This window comes from Brienomyrus brachyistius, chromosome 13 (assembly GCF_023856365.1).
Source record: "Brienomyrus brachyistius isolate T26 chromosome 13, BBRACH_0.4, whole genome shotgun sequence".
Taxonomy (NCBI): Eukaryota; Metazoa; Chordata; class Actinopteri; order Osteoglossiformes; family Mormyridae; genus Brienomyrus; species Brienomyrus brachyistius.
The window spans coordinates 6,533,933-6,558,782 of NC_064545.1; the positions used below are offsets into that span (position 1 = coordinate 6,533,933).

The 24,850-nt window shown below is 47.0% G+C and overlaps 1 protein-coding gene across 1 annotated transcript in view; it reads left to right on the forward strand.

The window, feature by feature from the left end:
* Positions 1-1,130: 1,130 nt before the first annotated feature.
* Positions 1,131-24,850, forward strand: part of lrp5 (low density lipoprotein receptor-related protein 5) — a 46,640-nt gene continuing 22,920 nt past the window's right edge. The window contains 8 exon segments of the mRNA XM_048973314.1: positions 1,131-1,467; positions 7,940-8,140; positions 8,274-8,493; positions 13,311-13,508; positions 14,790-14,986; positions 16,948-17,079; positions 20,079-20,475; positions 20,787-20,958. Of these exon segments, the coding sequence (XP_048829271.1) occupies positions 1,389-1,467; positions 7,940-8,140; positions 8,274-8,493; positions 13,311-13,508; positions 14,790-14,986; positions 16,948-17,079; positions 20,079-20,475; positions 20,787-20,958 (1,596 nt within the window). The 5' untranslated portion in view covers positions 1,131-1,388.

Sequence of the window (24,850 nt, forward strand, 5' to 3'; positions counted from 1 at the left end):
CAGAATGGGGTTGATGAGATTCTCCACGTTACCTGATGGTGGCGCTCTTGTCTATTATTCATGCTGGTGTGATTGCTGGCAGGTGCCCCCCCCCCCTCCCCCCCAAAAAAAATAAAAGAAAAACATGAATAAATTTATTAATAATGTTGCAGTAACAGTCAGGACTTATAAAAATATGCAAAGTAATTTTGCGAAGCTTCAGCAACGGAGGAATTAACGCCAGTCTTTACTCGCAAGATTCCACAGCCTTGTTTAAATTTTTGTACTCATGTATAATCCTGGGTAAATTACGTTTCCCAGTCCCTCAGGGGCATCACACCGTTCCTTCATTATTACCAGAATGCTGTACTCCTTTAAAACAAATAAATACTTTATTTGCCATTTGCACAAATACAAGTACACTGGAAGTCTTCTCTTTGCCTACCCCATTCTGCTCTCTATAGCCCGGGGTCAGAACGCAGGGTCGGCCAGCGTGCAGCACCCCTGGAGCTGGGGGTTAAGGACCTCGCTCACGGACATCTGTCTTTTCTGCCGATGCTGATGTTTGAACCGGGGATCATCCGGTCACGCCTAAAAAGAGACTTAACGTGCTGAGCAACTCACCGCTCTTAGGTGCTTACTTACAGATATGACAAAAGTCTATTCCGTGCATTATAAACTCCTTTATTTGCCCTTTCTGTTCTAAAATTAATTTAAATTAAAATAAGTGCTAATAAAATAAGGTTATAACAACCTGCTTCGTAATATCCCAAGAAAGTATAACAATTGATTAAAAAAAAAAACGGCACCAGAGCTCAAGCCAACAGGAACGAAACGTTTACTAGGTTCCTGTCCTGATGCACGGTTATGCATTTATTGTACATTCTGACCAAACACGTTTCTGTTAAATATTGACTTCCAAAACAATCATAACACTGTGATTCGTAATTCGCAACTTCAAGACATTGTGAATGATTTGTAGCCTATAGTTTCATGTCTTGGCACAGGTCTTAGTAATACATTACTCTATTAGAAAAACAAGCATTACATATAAAACATTGACGTAAGACTGTGTAGGGCTAACTCAGGTATAAATTCTGCGTAAGTGCTCAGACGGGGACTTGAATTTATATTAGATCGATGCATTTAGAAAATTGATAGTATTTACTTTAAACGTGGATGGCCGGCCGCCGGGGACCGTATGCGGTGACGTCAGCCTGTTTCCGCTGTCAGACGCTTTGCTGGTTTGTGCTCAGCATGTAGGCTGATCGCAGAAAAGTAGCGGCAGAACCTTACACCAAGAAGCAAGCTGACTTGCTCTCTCGGATACAAACGTTCTCTCTCTCCCCCTCTTTTTATTTAATACAAAAAACTGTAGTAACTTGAAAATGGAGCCAGAGTGAGAGAGCATGAAGCTCCGGACGCCTGCAATGGAGTGTATACTTGCAAGAATATTAGTGTACAGTGGTCTGGTCTTTGTAGTTGACGGTAAGTTAAATGCCTTTTTTGCTTTTCGGAACTGTGGCGGACCTGGAGAAGTGATTGTCGCTCAAAGTCGCGTGGAAGTTTCTTGTCTTAATTCGATGGAAGATTTTTTGCACGTCAGTTACCTAAAGTAAAGTATGTTATACACTGAGCAAAGCTGTTATTTTTGTAATTAGTTTTTTCTGGTCTGATACTTCTTTTCCCATGTGTTTTGTGCCTTAGCTGTCGGATCGTGTACGTTTACCGATTACTGTAGATCTCAGAAATGTAAATGTTCGTCTCTAAATGTAGTGTATCGGTGATTCTTACGGAAACCCAAGAGAACATTTCTCTGCTTTTTATTGGGGCCTCAAGTTTACGATAGATCTCTGGGTTCTTGATACATAACGATTAGGGCCAGTTGACTGAATTAGAAAAAAAAATATATATATAATGAAATTAGCTAAACGTTGCTAAATTGGTTTGCAATGTAAATTAGGTACGTAAAGTTACAATGCCACGGCGATCGGGGAAAAAATATATCTAGAGATTCTTTTAAGCTACTCAGCATTTGTCAAGATGTTGATTTGATGTAACACTGTAATAAAAAAAATGTAGTTGTTTGAAAACAGATCAGTAATTTAGGGTGGTACGTGTTGGTTTGTTCAGAACAGTTGCTTCAGTAAGTTGTCCACGAAAGGCTTCTTATTGCTCTAATAGTCTTTGATCTGTTGTTTCTTCGTTGTTCTGTATGAAGGCGCCTTCAGTTACGGGGGCTTATTCAAAGCTTCTGCAAGCACTCTAAATTAACACTCGGGTTTAGGCTTGTCGGCTTCACATACACACAGACAAGCATGAATACCGTGATTTATGGAGGGGGCTGGGGCGGGGGGATGCATAGCAGCACCTGACTTCACCTTTTTGTACGTCTTGCATGGTGTAAAAGTGTCATGCACTGGAGGGGGAGGGGGAGACCGTGAGGCGAGTGCCTGCTGTTGTGAAATGAAGGTGAGCTGTAGCCATTAAGTCTGGGTCTTTCTGGAGGTGTCTGTCTGTGTTAACAGTGCAGCTGTACAGCGCTGTGTGTACAGCCATTGATTCAGCTATGAATATTGCTAGATCCTTCTAGCTACTTTTCCTGGCCAGGGTTGTGCAGGGTTTCGGACAGCACAGGGCATGAGGGTAGGGGACACCAGGGACAGAATGCAGAGTTCATTGCTGAGCATGTGTATGTACTGTATTGGCAATTTTGAATGGGCTAACTGGTGTAAATACATCTCGCTGAGCTGTGAGAGGATACCAGGGTACCTGGAGGTAACCCGTGTAACACAGGCAGAATGCGCCAACTCTGGACATAGAGAGAGGGGTGGGATTCAACAGTGTCATCCACATAATGTCAGGGATTAGTTTAAACCGTAAAAGTGCTAAACATCGATGCAGTTTGAAAAATGACTTCAAAGTTCCTGTGAGGGATGGAGCTTTCAGTGTAAGCGGTGAGCTCTGCGAGAAGGTAGCGAGGTGAGCAAAGGTTGCCGGTGTGTCCGCCTCTTACCAGGAAGTCTGATCGGCGTTTTTATGAAGCCAAGATCCCGTTTCGTCTCCGGGTCTCCTCGCTTGCGTGGGTCTTTCCACTCTCTCCCTTAAACATTCCCATTTAACTATGCGGTCACCGTTTAATGACACTAAGCATATTGTAACATGGGTGACTTTCGAAGCATTACACAAGGACTGTGTAGCAAAATTCAAGACCATCAGAACTACTGCTAGCGATATTACAATGACTGACAATCATTTTAATTGTTCTACTCATTTTTTACTGGTATTAGTTTATTTTTCAGAGGGCTGCTCAAAATTCAGTTTCCTTTAAACACTTGTCAAGAGAAGTCACTCTTTTCCCTGTTATGTTAATGTGGGAATTAAAGTTCTTGATTAGCTCTGCTTTGGCATGTGAATAGGCGAGCAGTGAAAGGGCCAGGGTTGAATACACAAAGCTCATCACTCTTCTGCATAAAGGCCTGTTTGCGTTTTTATTTCCAAACTCAAAGTGGCCCAGGCTCTGCTTTTCTTCCCTTTGTTTACAGGCTAAGGTGCACAACTGAATTTTTCTCAGCCGTTTTTCTTTTGTTTTTAATGACCTTGGTAAATATCTGGATTTTGCGGACAATGCGGTGACATGGTCTTGTGATTTAGAGGCAATGGAAAATGATGTGGCAAATCGGTTAAAATTTCCTGCAAGGGTCCAAACAAAGTTTTTTTTTTTTTCTTTTTTTTTTTTCTTTTTTTAATAATAAGGACAGTGCAACTGCACTGTGGTCAGAACAGTGTTTACATGACAGTAATATTTGATTTATTCGCTTTTATTTTAATGCCGTTGGAGATTTTGAGATTTCTAATATAATTTAGAAAAATACCTCTGGGCTCCTGACTTTTCCTGAACTGTCAACGTTGTCAAACCATGGCAGAGAGTATCACTCATTATTATTAATTCTTTGCCTTTCTCTATTCAGTTTTATAATATAATTGTTTTTGGGTATTTGGGGGGGGGGGGGTGCGTATTTGGAAAAATAATACAAATCTTCCAAAGCTGGTTTTTGAAATGTGAGCTGTCTTTTCTCTGATGGGAAGGGAAGAATGGGAGGCGGCAGATGAGATGGTGGGGGCAGCCTGGGGGGGGGGGGGGTGTGTTCCAGGCGCCCGTCTTGTAGGTGTTTCCCTCCCTGCACCCACAGACACTATGCATCACTGAGAACAGGACTGATAAGATGCAAAAAAAAGGAGGAGGAGAATGCTGGTGATTTGAAACTGAACCAAAACAAGACAAGGGCTTCCGACAGGTCACACCTCATGCTTGGCTGTTTGGCTTTACCCTCCAAAACACTTCCTGCATTTGCAGAGCCCGTCATCCCTAAAGACACACAGCAACAAACAATACCTACAGCCCACCCTATCTCCCTCTAAGGGGGGAGGTGTTCCTCTGGGTGACAACCTTGGGCCCCTCAGCTGTTTCTTTGTGCCCGTCCTCCTTGTCCAGGTGCTCCCCGTTTTTTCTCTCCCTTTATGGGACTGGAAAAGCCGGTAACAGACAATGGTTCAAATGGGTCACATGAGCTGACCGCAGACGACGCCGGAGAGGTCCTTGCTGGTGGCACAGCTGAAAGCATTTCTTGGTGTTCGGAGCTGTCGGCTGACTGACTGCCTGTGTAAAAATGCCCTGGGTTTCTGCAGGTTTTGGTGCTCGTGTTCTGGTACCGTGTGGAACTTCATGCTGCCTTGCTTTGAGTTGTCCTTCACTTGTTCATTCTGGAGGCTTTTCTACTGTATGAATTGTTGAATAAAACAACACCAGAGATCTCGTTCCTATACAACTGCCATTCGCTTGAGTACATACCACATTGTCCCTCTTTGGTACACCAAAAACCAGCACCGTTCCTTTACTCAACCACAGGAAGAAACAAAACCCAATTATAGGCAAGTCAAGGCTAATGTGTCGTCATCTTTCACGGGGTGAGGCGAAACATGCTTGAAATAGAAGCAGGATCTTCCTCTACTTGCAGAGAAATCTGCCCTCTACTTGCAGAGGGGTAGAAGGATTAGACGAAAACCTCAAGATTTCTGTGTTTCGGTGGCCACTGGAGCCACATCTGCACCACCTTTGGGTTACAGTGAAGCCTGTCATTGGGGTTTGTGAGTTTGGGACCAGAGACAGAAGAGGGGAGTTTTCTGGTGCTCGGAGACCCCGGGGCAGTAAGAGATTGGGAAGCTTAATCACACTAGGAGAAATTGGTAAGGGATGGAATAAAGCAACGATAGACTGTAGATCAGGGGTTTTGGGGCTAATTGGAACTCGCTGTCAGTGCTTGATTTGGGTTCTGTTTGTGTTTTGGGTAGTGAAAATAATGGCAGTTTTGCAAAACGGGCTTATACCCCTGGTGATAATTCAAAAATCCATATCCGTGAAGTTGTGTGTGTGTGTGTGTGTGTGTGTCCAAGCCTGTTTGCTTGTGGGCAATGAGGCTCTTCCTCTCGTGACATGACATGGACGTTGGTTTCGGATGATCTCCAGGTCTAGGTGGGTGGTCCAGGCTGCTCCTGTAGGCCGTTTGCTTAGGATGACTGGGCTTGCGCTGCTTCATCATTCTGCCAAGAAGACACTCTGCTTCATTAATCCCATCTGCAGGTTAGACATCCACTCAGGTGCTTGGGGGGGGGTCACAATCTTTGCAGGAGGCGATTGGCACTCGCTCTCTGCTCCTTAAACCTGCACTTTCTCATTGCCTTTGGCCAGCCACAGACTCTCCCTCCAACCCCTCAACTCTAACTTCTCCATCTCTGTTTAGCTGCAAGTGATGAATGATGGCTCAGTGAGTTCCAATACAAGCAAGACACAAGAAAACAAAACCCACTGATACTGTCTGTTGTTTTTCTTAAGTCAAGAACAGTTACAGAATCGTGGGATGGCTTTCCCTCTGTTCACCCAGCATGAATTCGTAATATGCTCTGACTTTAAAGGGTTTAAATCAATATTGCTGCAGAGTTTTGTCTGTTAATTTAACCTTCGTCTCAAAAGGCTTTTATGTAGCAGTATTTTGCAATGTTTGCTTAGGTTATCTAAGTGTAGAGCAACCATTTCTCAAAATCTCAAACTTTTTAGTTTGTTTAAGCATTGAAATTGCTTGAAATTGGGCGCATGTATTCATAAAAATGATTTTAAAAACTTTTATTGTGATGCATTGATATATGTTTCGTGTTTGCGATCCAGACTGTCCTCCTTGGCGTGGAGTTTGGGTTCATCAGCGTCTTCAGGGATCTCCTTTGGGATGTTTCAGAGATCAGCTGCCCCACCTCATGCACATGGCATGATTCAGGTCTGGGGTGAAGATTCAAGGATCCAAGGGTTTTATTTATCACATGCGAGGTTTGCAGTCTGTAACCTGCATTGAAATGCAAGGTGGTCAACTCCGCCATATTAAGAATAACAAAAAGCAGTAAGACAGAGTTACAGTATAATAAATATACGATAAACATGGAACAGTAAAATTACACGGGTAATAAGTTATACAGGTAATGAGAGAAAAGGAAAACAAGATACGTGCAACACAACTCCGAAAAATGCAGGACGCAGGAGCAGACAGCAAAATTTTAATCGCAACTGTCAGTTAGTGTCAAGTAATCTGATGGTCTGAGGGTAGAAGATCCTGAATTATCAGTGTGAGACGGCAAAAGTATGTCCCACACTTTAGCCTTGTAAGGAGGTATTCCTCTTTTCCCTCCATTCCTGGGGGGCAGGGAACATTCAGCGGGTGGTTGGGCGTGATCTGTTTGATGTGTCTAATTTGTTTACAGCTTGTCTTGGTTCACGTGCCCCACAGCGCATCCCAACGGGTGGCTGACTTGCAGGCGTCTTTGTGTGGGGTTGAAGGCAGCCTGTGGTTAGTTTTGGTTTGAGTCCAGTTGAGGAAGCACCTGTGTTATCCAGTGCCTACTAGGCAGGTGTGGTTCTGGTCTTTGGAGAACCGCCATTCAAATCAGACTGGCCCAGCCTTCTGAAATAGCAGGTTCCGTAAGCCCTCCGGTTCTCTGCCCCTTATTCATGTTCAGGTTTGTTTCTGACATTTAAGTTGAGCATTAGCGAGGCTTAGTGGGTGGCTTTGTCGCATCACATCTCCTGTCAGTGATATTTCAGTGAGATTTAATTCTGTACTTCCCTGATAGACTGCTAGTCGGTGTTAATCCGATTGATGAAGTGTTTATTGAAAACTTATGGATTAAATTATGTTGTGGAAACATAGAGTTGATGAACAGCAGCAGTAGTTTATATGTTGCTTTCTTGGCAGCTATTCAAACAGTTTTTCCCCCATTTATTTGGTTGAGTTTTTTCATGGCATGTTCTCGATTGTTTATGGCTCTTTGAGAATGACTGGGACTTGAACTAACAACCTTCAGGTTATGAGTGCAAAAATTCTTAACCACTGTGCGCCTCGGTTGCAGCTAAATTTTAAGATGTGTATCTCAGTTGTACTGTCCAGGTAGCACAGTGCCAACTTGCCACCTACATTACAGTGCCAGGCAGGGTGGCATGCTGATCCGCCAAAGCTCACAGCATCCAGTGTCTTGACTTTTTTCTAATTAACCGGCACATGCTATTGGAAGGATGTCCCCATCCCCTAACATTAAGGGTTGTGCCATCGCAGGTTTAGAGAGAAACCTCTGAACCGGTCAGCATGGCTAGGAAAAAACTGACCCATTAGGCATTGCAATCTTTAAAATCGTTCAGGCATTAACAGTCTGAACAGCTTGCTTGAAATAGGTGAATTTGTTCCTCGCGTTGATGGGCAGGTGAGTCTGTAACAGGACGTTGAGCAACGTGCAGCGGGTAGAGTTTAGCTTGAACTAATTTCAAAAGACGCATGACTCGGGAAGAGCCGGGTGTTGCCAGACATCTCCTGATTCCTGGATCTATTTTGATCACCCTCTTCCCCCGCCATCACTCCCACAGGACTGCCTCTGCTGTTGTTTGCAAACCGGCGTGATGTGAGGCTCGTGGACGCGGCGGTTGGCCGGCCTGAGTCGGCGGTGGTGGTGGCTGGCCTCGAGGATGCAGCCGCCGTGGACTTCCTCTACTCCGAAGGCCTCATCTTCTGGACCGACGTCAGCGAGGAAGCCATCAAGCAGACACACTACAATCAGTCCAGCAATGGTGAGGCCCTGCCTCTAGTTCCGCCTCTGGTCCTGGTTTCAAACCGATCACCTGGCTTGGATCCTAAACTGGATGAGTAGTTTTTGGCACTGCTTTTAGTTTGTGAATGGTTCTGGGTCTCTCTCCCTGGTAGCTGTGAAGGAGGCCACACTGGGAATGGGGCAGACGGTGGTGGTGTCAGGCCTGGACTCTCCCGACGGTCTCGCCTGCGACTGGCTCGGCCTCAAGTTGTACTGGACCGACTCGGAGACCAATCGCATCGAGGTGGCCAACCTGGATGGCACCTTCCGCAAGGTGCTGTTCTGGCAGGACCTGGACCAACCACGGGCCATTGCTCTGAACCCTGCCCACCGGTGAGTGACACGCCTAAGGCAGCCGTTTCCTTCCCAGGGTCGCCTGGGGGTCACCGCACACGCCGTGCTATCTGTGACCTGTCCCCTACGATAGGGGGTTGGCAAGGTCTTCAGCTGCATCCGTTTCCTATTGTTAAGCTTCCAGATGTTGGGATACGACCCCCCCCTTCCCATTTCAATGTTGGGGAGCCCTCAGTATAATATTTTTATTGTTATGTGGCCATGTAACCACCCTTAGTAACTTGCAGAAAATTTCATGGGAAATATAAGCTTCGGGCACCTGATACACTTCTTCCCTTCATGGTCTTCAAACTTACGGGTTTCCTGCAAGCTCCATGAACTTTGGGGAAAAAATGACTTGTACACTTGCACAAGTTTTCGCCTTGGTGTTACCAACGCGCTCAACGTGGGGCAGGCAGGGGGAGGCTGCTGGCTGGCATCCAGAACCCCGCGTGGGGATCGGGTTACTGAGTCCGTCTCACTTTTTTTTTTGGGAATAAACTCTTTAAAATCCGGTCCCGCAGTGATATGTTTTTTCCATAGGTGCTTCTAGTGTAAGAGCATATGTTTAGATTTACGCACGATACCATGGCACGCGATCGCCGGGGTGAAAACCTACCCCACGTGTGTTCTCTGGGTTCCCAAAGAAAAGTAGGCCCCTGGCGACTGGATTGTTTGATATCCTCTGTAATGAAATTAAACTGCATTCCCCCTTTATTCCCCCCAATACGAAAGGTTCCAATGGAGGGTGACCCCCTCCCCCCACCATATTTCCGTCAACGGTAGCCCGTCCGCACGTTAGTCCCCACAGCACAGGGAGCCGGTGGGTGGCAGCTCAGCCTTTTGTAAACGAGGGCCCCACAGCTTTCCCTCTCCCCTCGGCCACCCCCACGGTCATTGTCTCCTTCCCAGCTATTGTTTTTAAATTACTTCCAGCTACCGAAAAAAAGAGTTAATGATTTATGATCGCAAAAATGAGCAGTGTCTTGTGAAAAGTGCCCCGACTTCTTTGAGATGGAAGTGAATTCCTATATTCTGCTTCCAAGACGTCGAGCGCCGAGATGAGAAAGGTAACTGGCAGCTATCAGGGCGGCATGCTCTCCTCGAAGCTCTCTGTAATCCTGCCTGGTGGAGAGCTCTGGCGCTGAATTCCCCGTCCAACATCCAGCTCCTCAGAGCTGTAGACTTTCGCCCCCCCCTCTCGCCCCACTGGCAGCCCTCGCTAGCTCTCCACTAGGCGCCGAGCTCCAGGTATGAGCTTTGTCCCATTCATCTTCCGGCCTGTTTTTCTCCCCTCTGTTTCACATTTCTCCCATAGAGGAGAAGATGTGCTACCTCTCCTGCTCCCCTCCCTCCCGACAGCAGTACTGAACCCCAGCCTGTTTACACTGGGGGCCGCTCATCGGTCGCTGCCCAGTTTGTAAAAGCAGTTACTGTGTGTGGATCAGTGATCTGACAATATGACTTTATAATGAAGCCAAGAAGCTTCCACAGCAGATTATAATTATGAAAAACAACAATACCAATAATAAGAATAGCAATGATGATGACAGTTAGGCTCCATTACTGAATATTCCGTGTCTTGTGCTTGTAAATCCGGGATAGATTCTGGATCCTCTCGACCCTGCACTGGACAAGCGGATATAAAAGATGGATGGATGTAATATTATTAGTAGAAGTAGTTGTATTTATTAATATTATTGGTGTTTTGTTATTTATAATATGTTTTCTTTAATTTTTGTCCCCTTTGGGGGTTTTTCATTTGCAACAAATAAATGTACTGTTTCTTAAAAGTTGTAAACTCAGCATTTGATTGCATCGTTCCACTGAATCACACGTCTGGGCTGAAACAATGGGTAGTTCATGAAAAGAGCATTTGGCTGCGTTTCCTCATCACCCTGAATCTGGGTCTCGGCACCAGCCTTGACGTGCCCTGATCTCCCCGGCGTTTCCGTTTAGCTGTGTTTGTTTAATCCCTAAGCCCTGAAGCCGCCGCTCTCCGCTTCGCTGTCACCGGCCGTCTTCCAGGCAGTGTTAAATGAAAGTGGGTTCAGAGAGAAGGCCCATAATTGAGATAAATGTGGCAGGAAGCCGTAGACTTGGGGGGGGGGGGGGGTTGGTCGTCACACTTTGCCTGTTCCAAGGAGACGCTGCCCATCTGCACTCTTGCAGTGTTTTTTTTTTCTCCATTGTTCAGCTTTTCCAGAACATACCGTGAAGGGTTGTTTTTCCGTTAGCAGCTTCTGTGTGACGGATTGAAGGGTCGTCCACCGCTTCATACCAGGACCAGAGTCTCCATTAGACTGTTTTCAGGCTCATTTCCTCGACTTGAACACTGTGCAATTAAATGATTTATGAATAATATGATTGTAAAAAAATATTCAGTCCATACAAGTCCTGTTATAGTTACGTGGATGAATAACAGACACATTAAATGGTGAATTATTTGCTGAACCACATTCAATTGTTATTTTTTATATTTTTTGGATGCAGTGTTTACTCTCCTGCTTGGAATTGTATATGCATAAATCCATCCATCCATCCATTTTCCAAACCGCTTATCCTACTGGGTCAGGGGGGGTCCGGCGCCTATCCCAGAAGCAATGGGCACGAGGCTGGGAACAACCCAGGATGGGGGGCCAACCCATCGCAGGGCACACTCACACACCATTCACTCACACGCGCATTCCTATGGGCAATTTAGCAACTCCAATTAGCCTCAACATGTTTTTGGACTGTGGGGGGAAACCGGAGTACCCGGAGGAAACCTCACGACAACATGGGGAGAACATGCAAACTCCGCACACATGTGACCCAGGTGGAGACTCGAACCCGGGTCCCAGAGGTGTGAGGCAACAGTGCTAACCACTGCACCACCATGCCGCCCCATATACACAAATGTTTTATGATTTGTTTTGTCACCATACCACAGCTCATACTCATAACCCCAGTCTATTTGCCCAAACTCAACTTAATTCTGCTTGGTGTCGTCAGAGAGTTTGATAAATTTCCCTCCCTCTGGAATCATGTCGCTTGATGGCAGTTTTGCTGAAACGAGCCTGTCTCAATAGGCTGGATGTTACAAATGGGGAGTGACACAGAAAGAATGGGATCTTTTATTTGTGAGACAGGAGAGGAGACGAGTCAAACAAAAATCATGGTAGGCTTCATGGATCATGGAAAGGGCTATGGAGGCATCAGGATCTAGGTACAGATGAGCAGGAAATGGAAGTCTGACTTGTATGGTGGACATTTCAGGTCCAGAAAGTACTAATCCAAACCAAGATTTTGTTTCAACCAACCAGATGAGTATAAAGAGTCGCAGTTACAGAGTACTCAACTTGTTGGTTGGAACAAAATCTTGGTCTGGATTTTTACTTTCTGGACCTGAAATGTTCACCACTGGTGATTGGTAATAAGGTGCTGGTGATCATCATCATTGGTGTGTCACTGCCAACTGATGCTTATGTCACAGTTGTCCCCTCACCTCTCCTTCACTGTCGGGTGCATTGAAGCTTCACACACCAGGTTTTGGGGATGACCTTTAGGGCAGCTGTTCAAACCCAGGCGTGAGGACTCTTCAGCCAATCAGTCCTCTAATTAGGGAGCTGCAGCAAAATCCGGCCCTTTTAACAGATAAGATTGGCCACCTCTGATATAAAACAAAGCCAAACTCGCCAAGGAAAATTCCACAGTGGAGTACAGTGTGAATGTAATCCTGTCCTGGTTCTGATTATGGTGTGAATACCTCATGTTCTGTTGTGGTTCCAGTATGATTCCAACTGTAAATTACTGTTCACTTGCATTTGGAATTACCCCCCCCCCACTGTAGTGTTGTGGTAACACCGTACACAGACCTCCAGAGGCCAACAGAACAGTGGGCTGCCCTCACCCCCCCCCCCCCCACCCTCACACCTCCAAAGTGATCAGTGAAGGGGGTGGGATTAGCATGTGTAGCTTAGCCTGCAGATCCCACCGCACGTCGAGGTGGCTGCTGGCGTTCTTCACAAAAGGAGGCCTTGGAGACGAGCCAAAGGAGCTGATTTATATCTGGTCCCATGGTTGGTTATTATTTTCTCTGGGGGGGGGGTATTTGAAGAAAGACAAGCCCTACAAACACTGTGCAGATAAGAGTGCCGTGTCTGTTCTGAAAGGGCACCACATGTTTAGTCTAGTTGACGTGGCGTCTTTTCTCGACATGCTGGTGGGTGGGGGGGGGGGGCACTTCCCTTGCGATGGTGATAGTTTAGTACATGGGCTTATTAGGATGTGGTCTGGCTGTGTGTGTACGTCCCTGCCTGGTATTATGATGGAGGCGTGAACATCACTCGTTCTTCTCTCTCTCTTTCAATGATAGGATCTCGAATTTCATCGCTGGCTCCGCTGCCGTAAAGCTACTTCGTCTTCTCCCTCATGCGTCCTGTGCTCGACTTACAATGGCTCCTACCACTGTTTGATGCAGTTAACTTGTTTTTGATGCATGTTTTAATCCCTGCTTGGCACGTTGAGATTTTAGGGCTCATGGGAGTTTTACTTACAGTTTTACTTAGTATTCTGAGGGCATAATGAAAAATCAGATAACAGAGGAGGTGGGCCCGAGCAGCTAAAGGAGGTGGGACCAAGATATCTGATTGGTTGGTCATGCCTTCTCTAGTTGCATGGACACACCTCCTCTGCAATCTGATTGGTTATCTCTCTGAATCAGTTATTTTTCGTTCTGCCATCAGAACATCTTTGTTTAAGTAAAACTCCCATGAGTGCAAGTAGGACCCTGATTTTTATAATTTACCCCCCCCCCCCCCCCCCACATTTTTTAGGTACATGTACTGGACCGACTGGGGGGAGGAGCCTCGGATTGAGCGGGCTGGTATGGATGGTAGCAGCAGGAAGGTCATCATAGACACAGACATCTACTGGCCCAATGGCCTGACTATCGACCTAGAAGAGCAGAAGCTCTACTGGGCCGACGCCAAGCTCAGCTTCATCCACCGGGCCGACCTGGATGGCTCCTCACGGTCAGTCTTTGTCTGTCCACATCTCCTCCGCTGCCTTCTATCGTTTATTTTAAGATCTCCATCAGCTGTGATCCATTGTGTTCCTGTGTGCTTTGGTATCGCTCCAAAATGTAGGTTTGCTTATCGATGTCCGCGCGAAATGTCCTCCTTCATAAACCTAAAATCGATGACCTCCATTTTTTTTGTGTAACCCTACACCTTCTGGGATTGCACAGTGGAATTCCTGTCCCAGTCTCCAGTTCCCATTTCTACATACCTTTTGTTTTTCTGCGAGAGTGGTTGCAGAATTGGTCGATCGAGACAAGAAAGTTTAGGGTGTAGAGTCAATGTACCAGAGGGTTTTCCAATAAACTTCATGCCAAATTATCCCACGAGTAGAGAACGTGAGAAGACCGCTGAGAATATATGAAAGCCTTATTGTTACCACATAAAAAGCCCCCGTCTTTGGCACAGCCGGCGTCCCCCCACCCCACGAATCCAATAGTATATTTTTTCATGAACTCAGCCGGGCAGAGGTGCAGTGAAATGGGAAATGTGAAAACTGCTGTGAAGTCTGGTTGCAATTAATTTCATTTTTTTCCCACTCCTGATGCCCCCGTCCCTCATTCACTAACAAGGCAGACTTTGAGATGGCGAGACATCTCCCCTTGGTGGGATGCATCTGGTTGATAGTGATCCCATGTTCACTCCCCCCCCCCCCATTTGCATTCTTGCACGCTCATTGGACAGGCGGCCTTGCATGCCCATTGATAGGCTGTCCGCTTCTGGGTCGTTAATAAGGCCCAAACTGCCTTCATCATGGGGGAAAGTGTAATGGCCGAAACAGATGCTGCCACATTGATTTTCTGACAGCCTGATTTGTTTAATTTCCTCTGCAGGGAAGAAACACAAAAGTTATATTAAAGTCGAGGGGTTTAACTGCATGCTTATAGACCTGGTTAACAACCCCAAAACTCCCCTTTGTTCAGGTCTGTACTTGGCTACTCTACGGTATTTTTCCCCAAAAATGTTCAGCAAATAATAAGTTTGACATCCAGGTAGTGATCTAATGATCATAAATTACTTCCATGCTTTTCCAAGTAAAAACTCTTAGCACATGTTTGGAATGATAGGCAATACAGAGAGTCTTAATTTTTCAGTGTGAATGAATGCTTTTTTTAATTTGGAATGTGAGTTAAAAGTCGTATATGAAGAAATGTTCTGGGGGACTACCATAAAGAATTTTACGGTTCTCGTTGATGTTGATGGATGTCTGCGTTTTGTTGGTATTTGTGTTTATAGGGAGACAGTGGTGGAGGGCACTCTCACCCATCCATTTGCCCTCACCCTGTCCGGAGAGACTCTGTACTGGACGGACTGGCAAACCCGCTCCATCCATGCCTGCAACAAGCACACAGGAGACAAGAGCCGGGAGATTCTGGGTGGTATCTACTCACCTATGGACATCCAAGTACTTGGTCAGGAGAGGCAGCCGGACAGTAAGTCTCAGGTCATGGGGCTGGCTGTCTTTGAGAGAGCAGTGTGTGAGATATTGTGTCCACTCCTGTTTTTGACACAGTGTCTGTCTGTACGTGTGAGTATTTACAAACACTACAACTGCTACTCGTATTTCTCATGTCGGAGAATAACAAAAATGGAAACGACAAAGAGAATAGAAGTTATTACTCATACATTGCAAAGGGGCAGAAAATTTCCGGAAACTTTCCATGTAAATTAACCTTAATATTTCAGAATTAATGGAAAAAATCCCAGAATTTTGCAATGCTACCACTGTAGATGTGTTTACTTAATGTTCTGACATAATTCTTTTATCAAGGTATGAGGGTCTCTGCTCCACCCTTTTTCCTGTTTAGCTCCACCCACTATTTCAATGCAACCAATTGTAGGAGTTGTAGGCGTGGCTTGCTTACACAGCTTGGGGCAGCGCAGTTTGTTTGTGTGGGATCAGGCAGCAGAGGAAGGCACTCTCTGCTATTCAGTGCATGGTGTTCACACTTTAAAAGCCATGCAATAGAGCTCAAATCAAGCGTGATGAGTCTATTTGTTTATCCTAAATGCCTGTGTACTAACTGCCCCCCCCGATTCAGTTTGTATGGGGTGTCTGCTTATGTCCCTCATTGTGGCTGCGTGTGCGCGTGTGGCTGTGGGCGCGTGTGTGCGTGTTTTGTATATTTCTCAATGCAGTGCAGAAAAGGCTGAGAGTCCGGCTGCTGCCAAGTGAGTTCTTAATAACTTCGGAAAGTTGGCCTTTTCCCGGTGTCCTGGACGTCGGGTTGGAATGCTGAACTACTCGTGGGCTCCGTGCTCCGGTCGTTTCCGCAGCCATCGCAACTCCCATCCTGCTTCTTTTTCTGCTGTTCATTACTCTTCAGGCTGTGTCACCTGGGCAAGAATTGACAGAAGTGAAGAGTGTAGATCTTCTCAGAAGTTTTCCTTTGTAATGCAGTTTACTTTCCTTCATGGAGAACTTTTTATATGCGACTACCAAACTTGGGAGTTTACAGTGTGGTTATATTGTGACTGAGATTTTGGGAGATTGTACGCTTGACATGCTTCTCCAAACCCTCTACTTTTTTAATTTTATGTTTGGCTGAAAGGTTTTTGTGTACGCTGAGCTGTGAGAGTTCATGGAATTAGTTCAGGTCTCTGACGTCCGTGGTTGCCGAAATAGGTTTCCCCAAACTGCAGACTATAAACTGGGAGCGGTCACCTGCACTGTAAGGCCAGTGTTGCTAGGGAGGTCTCCCGGTTACATGGCATGCTGTTTTGTTTGGCTGATTGTGAGCTTTTCGAAACCAAAAAAAAAAGCTGAATTCCACACGAGCAAAGAATCGAACTGCTGGCATTCCTCTCGCATATCTTCCGTGACCCGTGAAGGTCTTTAAATCTGTCACTGACCCTTTTTATTATTATTTTTCCTCAAATCTCTCTTAAATCTGTCATTGTGTCAACGGAGAGGGGGGAAAAAAATACAAAAAATCTACCCAGTATTCCCAGTGAGAGCCTGTGCGTGGCTGGGAGGTTCGCTAGAAGCCCTCAGAAATGTGCACGTTGAAATCTGCAGCGTTTACACTGCAAAATGCCAGCCCAGTCTTCGGCCGAGCTGTTTGCTTATCGTAAACTGTTAAAAACCCCTGGGTTTCTCCAGTCTCTTAAAACGTCAGCAAGGTTACGTGTGGTCTTTTCTTTTTTTACGCCAAGGATAGGATGGCTGTTATTCTAGAATCCAGCAGAGAGGACGTGTTCCAAACATTTATGGCCTGAGTCCCGTTTACACGTTAAGTTTCCATTTTGTATTCGGAATTTCATCTTGCACAGATTGTTTATGTGCATCTTGCGCCATTACGAGAGCGGTGGAGGTCTTAGAAAGACCACCCAGCCTGTCCGATAGCTTTTGAAGGTCAGAAGGGGTAATATTTCTCCCTGTTTCCTCCTGCAGTTCACACCCCCTGCTCAGAGGGCAATGGCGGGTGCTCGCATTTGTGTCTGCTCTCACCCATGGAGCCCCTGTACAGCTGTGCTTGCCCCACCGGTGTTCGGCTTCAGGAAGATGGCATGACCTGCCGTCCAGGTGAGACCCAGTGCTTTGGAAAAGGGGGGGGCTTCCGGAGCTTTCAGTCTGCAACACAGAGGCAGATTAAGCATGTTGTCCTGTCTCAGCCTGGGCGTATTTCCACCAGCCCGTAGATGTGCACAAATAATCAGCAGTATATAATGACCGGAGATGGAGAAATGCTGCTTTGCTCAGGCTGGTTTTCGTTGGGACAGAAACACGGATTGCTATTCAAAAGTATCTAAAAGCAGACATCTAAAACTGGCATCTAAAAAAGTCTAAAAACGGGCAAAAACAAAACAATTCTGTTGCGTTTTTTTTCATCCCGTGACGCAAATGTTTTACGATGCCCTGTGGCATACGTGATCATAAAATGTTTGAGTTTATATTGAGTTTTACCCCTGTTTCCCTCCACGGTGACCTTTCTTGCGGTAGGTGCTTGTGGGTAATGTAGTGTTGCCATTCTTCTCATACCCAGAATGCTGCAGTGCTGCCTTTGTCCTTGTCACTCCACACTTTGCGGTTCTCCGTCTCCAGCTGCTAATTTAGGCCACCCGTGCCGGGCCCCTCCCTCCGCCTGCTCCTTCCTCTCTTCCTTCCCTGTTCCCTGGTCCCTTCTGCTGTGTTCTGAAATACTCCAGCCCTCCCCCCCCCCCCCCCACCTCAAACACCATGTTTGTTTGGTGTTGCGGTCAGTGTTTGTTTCCTCTGCAAATTCAATTACCGAAAGACGTCTGTTTTCTGGTGGGTCCCTCTGTGTTCACTTTCTGGAGCTAATCCGTCTGTCGTTTTCATCCCAGGCTGAGAGAGGGGAGCAGTTACTTCGTGTTTTGCATTTATTTATTTATCAGACTGTTTTTCTCCAAAGCGACATGCAAGCAAGGCAGCTAAAGCATCATATCCTCGTGTGCTCTGAGTAGACCTCCTTCGTGTCAGGTCCTTTTAAAATTCTCTAGCGTGTTTGGCTTTGCTCTCTGTCAAAATCTACCGCTAGCACAATGTACATTTTCTCTCTGCTCCCTGGTTGTTCTGTAATTTCCAAATAGGATCATTTAAGATCTGAATAATAATATTGCAGCGGCCTCCTTTCTAAGGTGGGCGGAGCCAGGTGTTGAACTCCTGCGGCAGAGAGGTGTGGTGCAGTTCCTCGGGGCCCCTGTATTTTGTGGCGGGTAGAGGGGGGGCACGCCAGCAGAAGAGACCGCGCACTGGCGGGATCTCGAGCCAGCTCCCATCTCCCCCCTCCCCCCCCCCCCCCCCCGGCTCCATCAGTGCCGCAGGGGCGGCTGAGAAAACAGGGTCACTTCCCGTCTATGTCTGGATTCCCCCAGCACTGGTCTCTGCGGCCTGGGGTGTTTTATTGAGGTGATGAGGTTTGGGCCGGGACCCCTGCCCCTTCGCGTCTGTCCCCTGTCGGGACGTCCGGGAAGCCGTGCCGACCCAGGGTGTGCTCACTTTGTGTGTTTAGTGGTGACGGCCTCGGCCTGCTCCGTCAGCTTGCCGCTGAGGAATGTTTATGCTCTTTTTTTTTTTTTTTTTTTTTCCTTCTTCTTCGGCGGACATTTTTCTGCTGGGCTCGCAGGCCGCAGCCTGATTTATGAGGTCAGGACCCCCTCCAGTCACAGATTTGTGTGCAAAGGTAGCAATAACAATGACTGGAACAAGAGCCGCCCCAGCCCTGAGCTTCATCGGCAGCATTTCTTAGCTGACTTCTGTCAACACAGTGAAGTTTGAGCGTTTTTTAACTGCCTGCAGTGTGTTTTTTTTTCTCCCTTTGGCTGCCTGTCCCGTTAACGCCTGTCGTCCCGCGTCAGGCTGGCGATAAGCTTCGTCCTTGTAAGTGTTCCATCACCTCATCAAGGCCCCTTTCCAGAATTTCTCTGCTGCGGACACAGCAGACCATTGTATCCAATCCACTTGTAAACCCCCCCCCCCCACACCCATACTCCACTCTTGTAGTACCGCTGCGACCTCCATTCCAGTTTGTAACTGTTTGGGATTTCCAGTCGTATTCCCAGGCTGGCTGACAATGAATGATATTCTTCTGGGCTTCATTCCTGAGCTAGGAGAGCAGTATGGAGATGTTTCCCACCGGGGAACAGACCCTGGACAAGGATGGCCATATTCAGAATGGCTGTGGGATTAAGCTGCCTTTCCGCAGAATTCACAACTAAACCAAATATAAAACAATGCCCAATTATCCCCCCTTCCGTTATCAGATCGACAGTTGGGATAAAAATGAATGGCGCAGTGCATGGGAGGATCAGAACTGCAGAGTGTCACGTTCCTTATTTGTTTAGCTTGGGTGGGTAAGTTGAAGGCATTTGTTGTGGTCTGGGGGTTAGGGGGCTGATGTCTTGTCACTTTTTTGGGTGCGAAGTGGATTGGGAGAACAATTCTGGGGGAAGAGACCTAATCAATGTCCCCATAATCCAAAGCGTACCGCTTCCCCTCTGTCACTTCTGATCGGCCGCGGGTTCGCTCGCTGTCTTCATCGCTGGAGCGTGCGTACGCCGGAATCATGCTTATTAAACATGGCCAGGAGTGGCCGGCCTTAATTACCCTGCAGCATGGGGCCTCAGTGATGAAATGGGGGGGGGGGGTGCGACTCGCAGCCGCTCTCTAAACAATGTCGCCTTGGCAGGAACCAATTTGAGAATGTGTCTCGGCGTGCTGCCGATTACGGTGACGATGAGGACCCGGCCGTGGGGACTGGGGATTCAGCACATGGCTGAATGTGTGTCGGAGCCTCACGCTTTCCTTCTTGGTGGCCAGCTTGGTCACGCACGCCATTTTTAACCAAGCGTTTAAGTTGATCAAAAATGACGTGTACGGTAATTGGGGTTTCTGACGAGTGGACCGTGAAGGGGGAATTTGCATTTGGTTGAAATTGCTATCCTTCAATGTTTATTTGCTCAGCTTTTTAATACATTAATTTGAGAAATTGGGCTTGTTTTGAGAAATAGGTTACTGATGTCTGCCTGCCTGCGGGGGTGCTATGTGTTTTTTAATCCTAGGGGCTGAGGAGCTGCTACTGTTGGCCCGCCGGACGGACCTACGACGGATTTCCCTGGACCTGCCAGATTTCAGCGACATCGTGCTGCAAGTGGACGACATCCGACACGCTATCGCCATTGACTACGACCCTGTGGACGGGTACGTCTATTGGACGGACGACGAGGTGAAAGCCATCCGGCGCTCGCTCATCGACGGCAGCGACGCTCAGACGCTGGTCACCACGGAAATCCACCACCCGGACGGCATTGCTGTGGATTGGGTGGCCCGCAACCTGTACTGGACTGACACCGGAACCGACCGCATTGAGGTTACGCGACTCAACGGCACGTCCCGCCGGATCCTGATCTCCGAGGACCTGGATGAGCCCCGGGCCATTGTGCTGGACCCTGTGGGGGGGTAGGTCTCAGAGCTTTGGGGTGCCCATGGCCATTTCCTTCTGGTTTTTATGTTGCTTCTCATGAGTGCATTTTATAATATAAGTTAGTGATAAATAATAGTTTTAAAATATTACTACTCATTGACTGGTGAACCTGGTGGCTGATTAATGTAAATTCCCTTTCTTGTGCATTTTGTCTAATCCCATGGTAATCCTATCACTCCTGCACTTCATAACAGACTTGAATCGTCCTTGGTGCTGAGGGATCAGACCAGAGCCGAGTTCTTCTTGGCCTGGTCCCTATACCCACCTGTCCTTTCTCTGTCTCCAGATACATGTACTGGACCGACTGGGGGGAGAAACCCAAGATCGAGCGTGCCAACCTGGATGGCAGCGACCGCATAGTCCTGCTCAACTCTTCCTTGGGTTGGCCCAACGGCCTGGCCCTCGACTATGAGGCCAACAAGCTGTACTGGGGGGATGCCAAGACGGACAAAATTGAGGTACCAGACAAGCCCCCCGGAGCACAGCTGGGTTATTGTTGACACTGCCCCTTGTTAGATACAAAGGTTAGATGCAGTTGGACTTTGGATTGGTCTGTGTCTCTTCATATACATAGACCTCTACACCCTTCTACTGCTGTCTACTTAGGTGCCTGAGAGTTTAAAGCTAACAGATCCCTACATAAACTGTACCTTCTTGTACACACCCATGCAGAAAATCCCAGCCTCCCACCAAATCTACTCAGTTTCACTGTTAACTCATTTTTGAGTTACAAATGCATTTTTATCTTCCGTTCATTTTTACGTTCTACTCGGTTCTCCAGTACAGTTTGCACAATGTGTAATGAGCCTGGTATCCGTGGTGACTGTGGTGTGTGCACCCCCAGCCTCCCGTCTTCCTGCTGCCAGAACCTGTAGATACTCTGGGAGGCATTCCTAGATAAGGCTAGTCGTGGACCTGTCCTTTATCTGACCTTTGCCCAAGTGATAACCACTTTTAACATTCCTCTGAATTTGTGCAATGTTTGGTATTCCTGAATGGCAAAGCCCTCTCCACCTTTACCGCAGTCATCCGCTGCGTCTCCACAGTGTTTACCTCTGCTCCCCGAAAGCTGACGGCTTCACATCGTCACATTCTTGGAGACGTTCTGCATCAAACATCTGCCTGGCGTGCCTGTAATGTGTCAAGGTTAAGTTTGGTGTATCCACCAGACGCTCGTGTAAGCAGGCTTGTCATAACATTAAACTCTGCGGATCTGCGTGAAGTCTGCGACTCTCGTCCGAGCCGGTGTGCACTCCCTTAGTGTTTTTGTGTTTTGTTTCGTGTGGGATGGCCTGTAGGAGCAGGTTGAAGGTGTCTGGGCATGCAGAGTTTGCTGCGCTTCTCTCCAAGGGGGGGCCGATCTGTGCACCAAGTGGAGCGTCCCTCCTGGTTATGCCTTAACCCTTTATAGCCCATAGCAATATAGGTGACTCCTGGATTGCTCCCAGCAATGCTAATGGATGCTACTGGCTGTAGTGGTTTCTGGCCAGTTATTTTGGCTTCCTGTGTGTTCTGTCTAAGCTCCCAGCGTCCGTGATGCAGCTGCCGTCCCAGTCGGACGATGAACCAGGCTTTTGCTGCACAAATATTTGAACTTAGTATTTACCATAAGCTGTTTCATATCTGAATCCTCTTTATTTTGCTCAGTGTGATGCAAGCTGCCCGGAAAGAGACTTTCATTTGGTGCCCCTGATGCTTTTTGAGCATCTGCTGGTAGATTCCATAAGTCTCTAAGCCCATTCACCCAAGTTATAAAAATTCAGGATCCCCCTCCCTAAAACCAGAAAGGGGAGCAGCAAATGGACATCTGTCCTAATTGGCTGCCACATGGACCCATATTTTCTCCCTTATCAGAGCCATGTGTTGATTTATGTAATTTTTAAAGAAAGAAAGTATGAGCTAGCTGCCTCACAGTGAGGCATAGTCTGTGCTGAACACCCCCCCCCAATACTGGTATGCAGATTGGATGCATAGTTTTTCATAGAAGGGTTTGGTGACCCTGCTTGTGCGCCTGGGCAGCACTGTTCGGACCCAGCAGCCTTGCCCCCCTCCCTCCACTGTGCCCCCCCCCCCGCCCCAATCTATATGCTTAACCGTAGCACAATGGGGCCAGTCAGAGCAGCAGAGAGCGCTCTCACCGAGGGAACCATTTGGCAAGGCTCGTCAAACCTTGCGTGACAGTCCACAGGCCCCCCCCCGGCACCCTGCGGGATCATTGTTCGCGGTCCCTAAAAAACGTTTAACTGCCCCGGCATCTGAGGTGAGAACCAGGCGAAGAGGCCTGGAGGGGGCTGGTGGGGGGGAGTGGGGCTGAGGCAGCCCCTGTGTTAGCCACGTCGCTTGGTGCTGCTCGCATATATATATATATTTATATATTTATCATATCTGCCCTCCCTTTTTTTCCCCAGAGTGAACAGGGGGTATGAGATTTATTTGTTAATCTTAGCTAACGGGACAGGCGGCACCAATGCGATTAGCAGTTCCCCCACCAAGATATCGAACCCAATGCCAGGCCTGTGTCTCATTCACACTCTCGGAGCCTGTCTTCTGCTTTTCACTCGTCCAGGATTTGTGGGTATTTTCTGGGGTCAGCCAGATGTGCTGACTGTCCACCTCTTTCGGTACGAAGTCTACCAGTGTAAATGTGCTGTAGCATTTTATAAAAAACCAATTATTATAGTGCTGCTATCCAATAACTTATATAATACGGCATTGATGTCAGTTTTGGGCCTTTAAGCGATTTGTGCAGAATTCGCTATATCAGCACTGGTTCCAGATTTTTCTTTAAGGCGTGATTTGGGTTCTTTTGATGTCCCCGGCCCAGTGCATTTTGGGAAAGGTCCGCTTTGTGGTCCAGTCTATTTGTGAGCACTCTGCGTTGTCCGGTCAGTATGAACGACTGGACAGGAGCAGGAGGTGGGAGGGGCAAGTAACATCTCACCTCATGTAAGGTTGCATCTGTAGGTGCTGGTCCTGCTGTTTGGGTGTAGGCAGGTGTATATACAATGTCCGCTTCATCGTATTTAAATTCCTGAACACTGAAGTTCCTCAGTTTGCTCTGAATTTGTTCTATTCCTGTTGAGCTCAGGAGGGTGGGATGATGGTGGGGGGCTCCACCTTTTCGTACCGTGGTTGGCGTACCAGAGAGGGTTGCCCCACAGAGAAGCGGCCCTTTATCCTAAGATGAGCACTGGAGGCTTAGGGCCTCATCCGGCTGCAGAAACGTTCAGGGCGTCTCGTTCCATGCGAGCCATTCGAAGTCACCTAATGGGTTCAGCCTTTTGTCGTCCAGAGCCACTTCATGCTCAAAGGGAGGACGGCTTGAAGTGCTAATAGGTAGAAACCCCTCCATTAGTGGATCCTCGTTAATGAGTGGCCATAATGAAGCTTTCTCTCTTGGCTTTCCCCTTAATTTTTTTCACGCTCATTAGCTGTTCTTCTGTTCAGGTTCCTGTTTCATTTTTTTAAGGCCAGTGCATTTGCATGTTACTGTTTATCTTTTAACAGCCAAACTTTTTTTCGTTTTTGTTGTTGAATTAGAGCTTCAAAAACAGCTCTGAATGTGCCTGGTCCCTGCTTGAACGGCAATAAATAAGGGTAGGGGTTTTGTAGTTTTCCTTGAAGCCCCCCCCCCCCCCCCCCCCCCTTTAATCGTTGTATGAGCTGATGACAGGGGTGTCTAGAAAATGTTTCTGCACAATTCACAATGTGAAATGCCTGTAGGGATTGAATCCTACATGATAGCTGCTCTGAGTGCATAACAGGTCACATCTCTCACACACACACACACACACACACACACACACACACACACACACACACACACACACACACACACACACACTCACAAGTTGGTCTTCCTATCTAAATGGGGACCATTCATTTCTATGGGAAAAACCCTAATCCCAGTCACGACACCCTTAACCCCTACCCAGTCCTAACCTTAACTATAAGTAACCAACCGAAATACAAGACATTAGGCACTTTTACTTCTTTTGATTGCATTCACAGATTTTTATAAAACTGAGGTTATCCAAATGGAAGTTCCTCACAAGTAAGTAAGGAAGTTACATTTGGTCCCCAAATGTGACCTATGCAACCCCCCCCCACACACGTGCACACACACACACACACACACACACACACACAAATACATACATACATACATGTATGTGTTCATATCTTCCAATCCTTCCATCCTTACATTTCTATAGGCATAACCCTAATCAAGACAATGAAAACCTTAATCCCCGCCCAACAATAACCTTAACTGTAAATAACTAAACAAAATACAAGACTTTTGGCATTATTTAGTTTTGTTTAGTTTGATTGTGTTCACCGATTGAAATT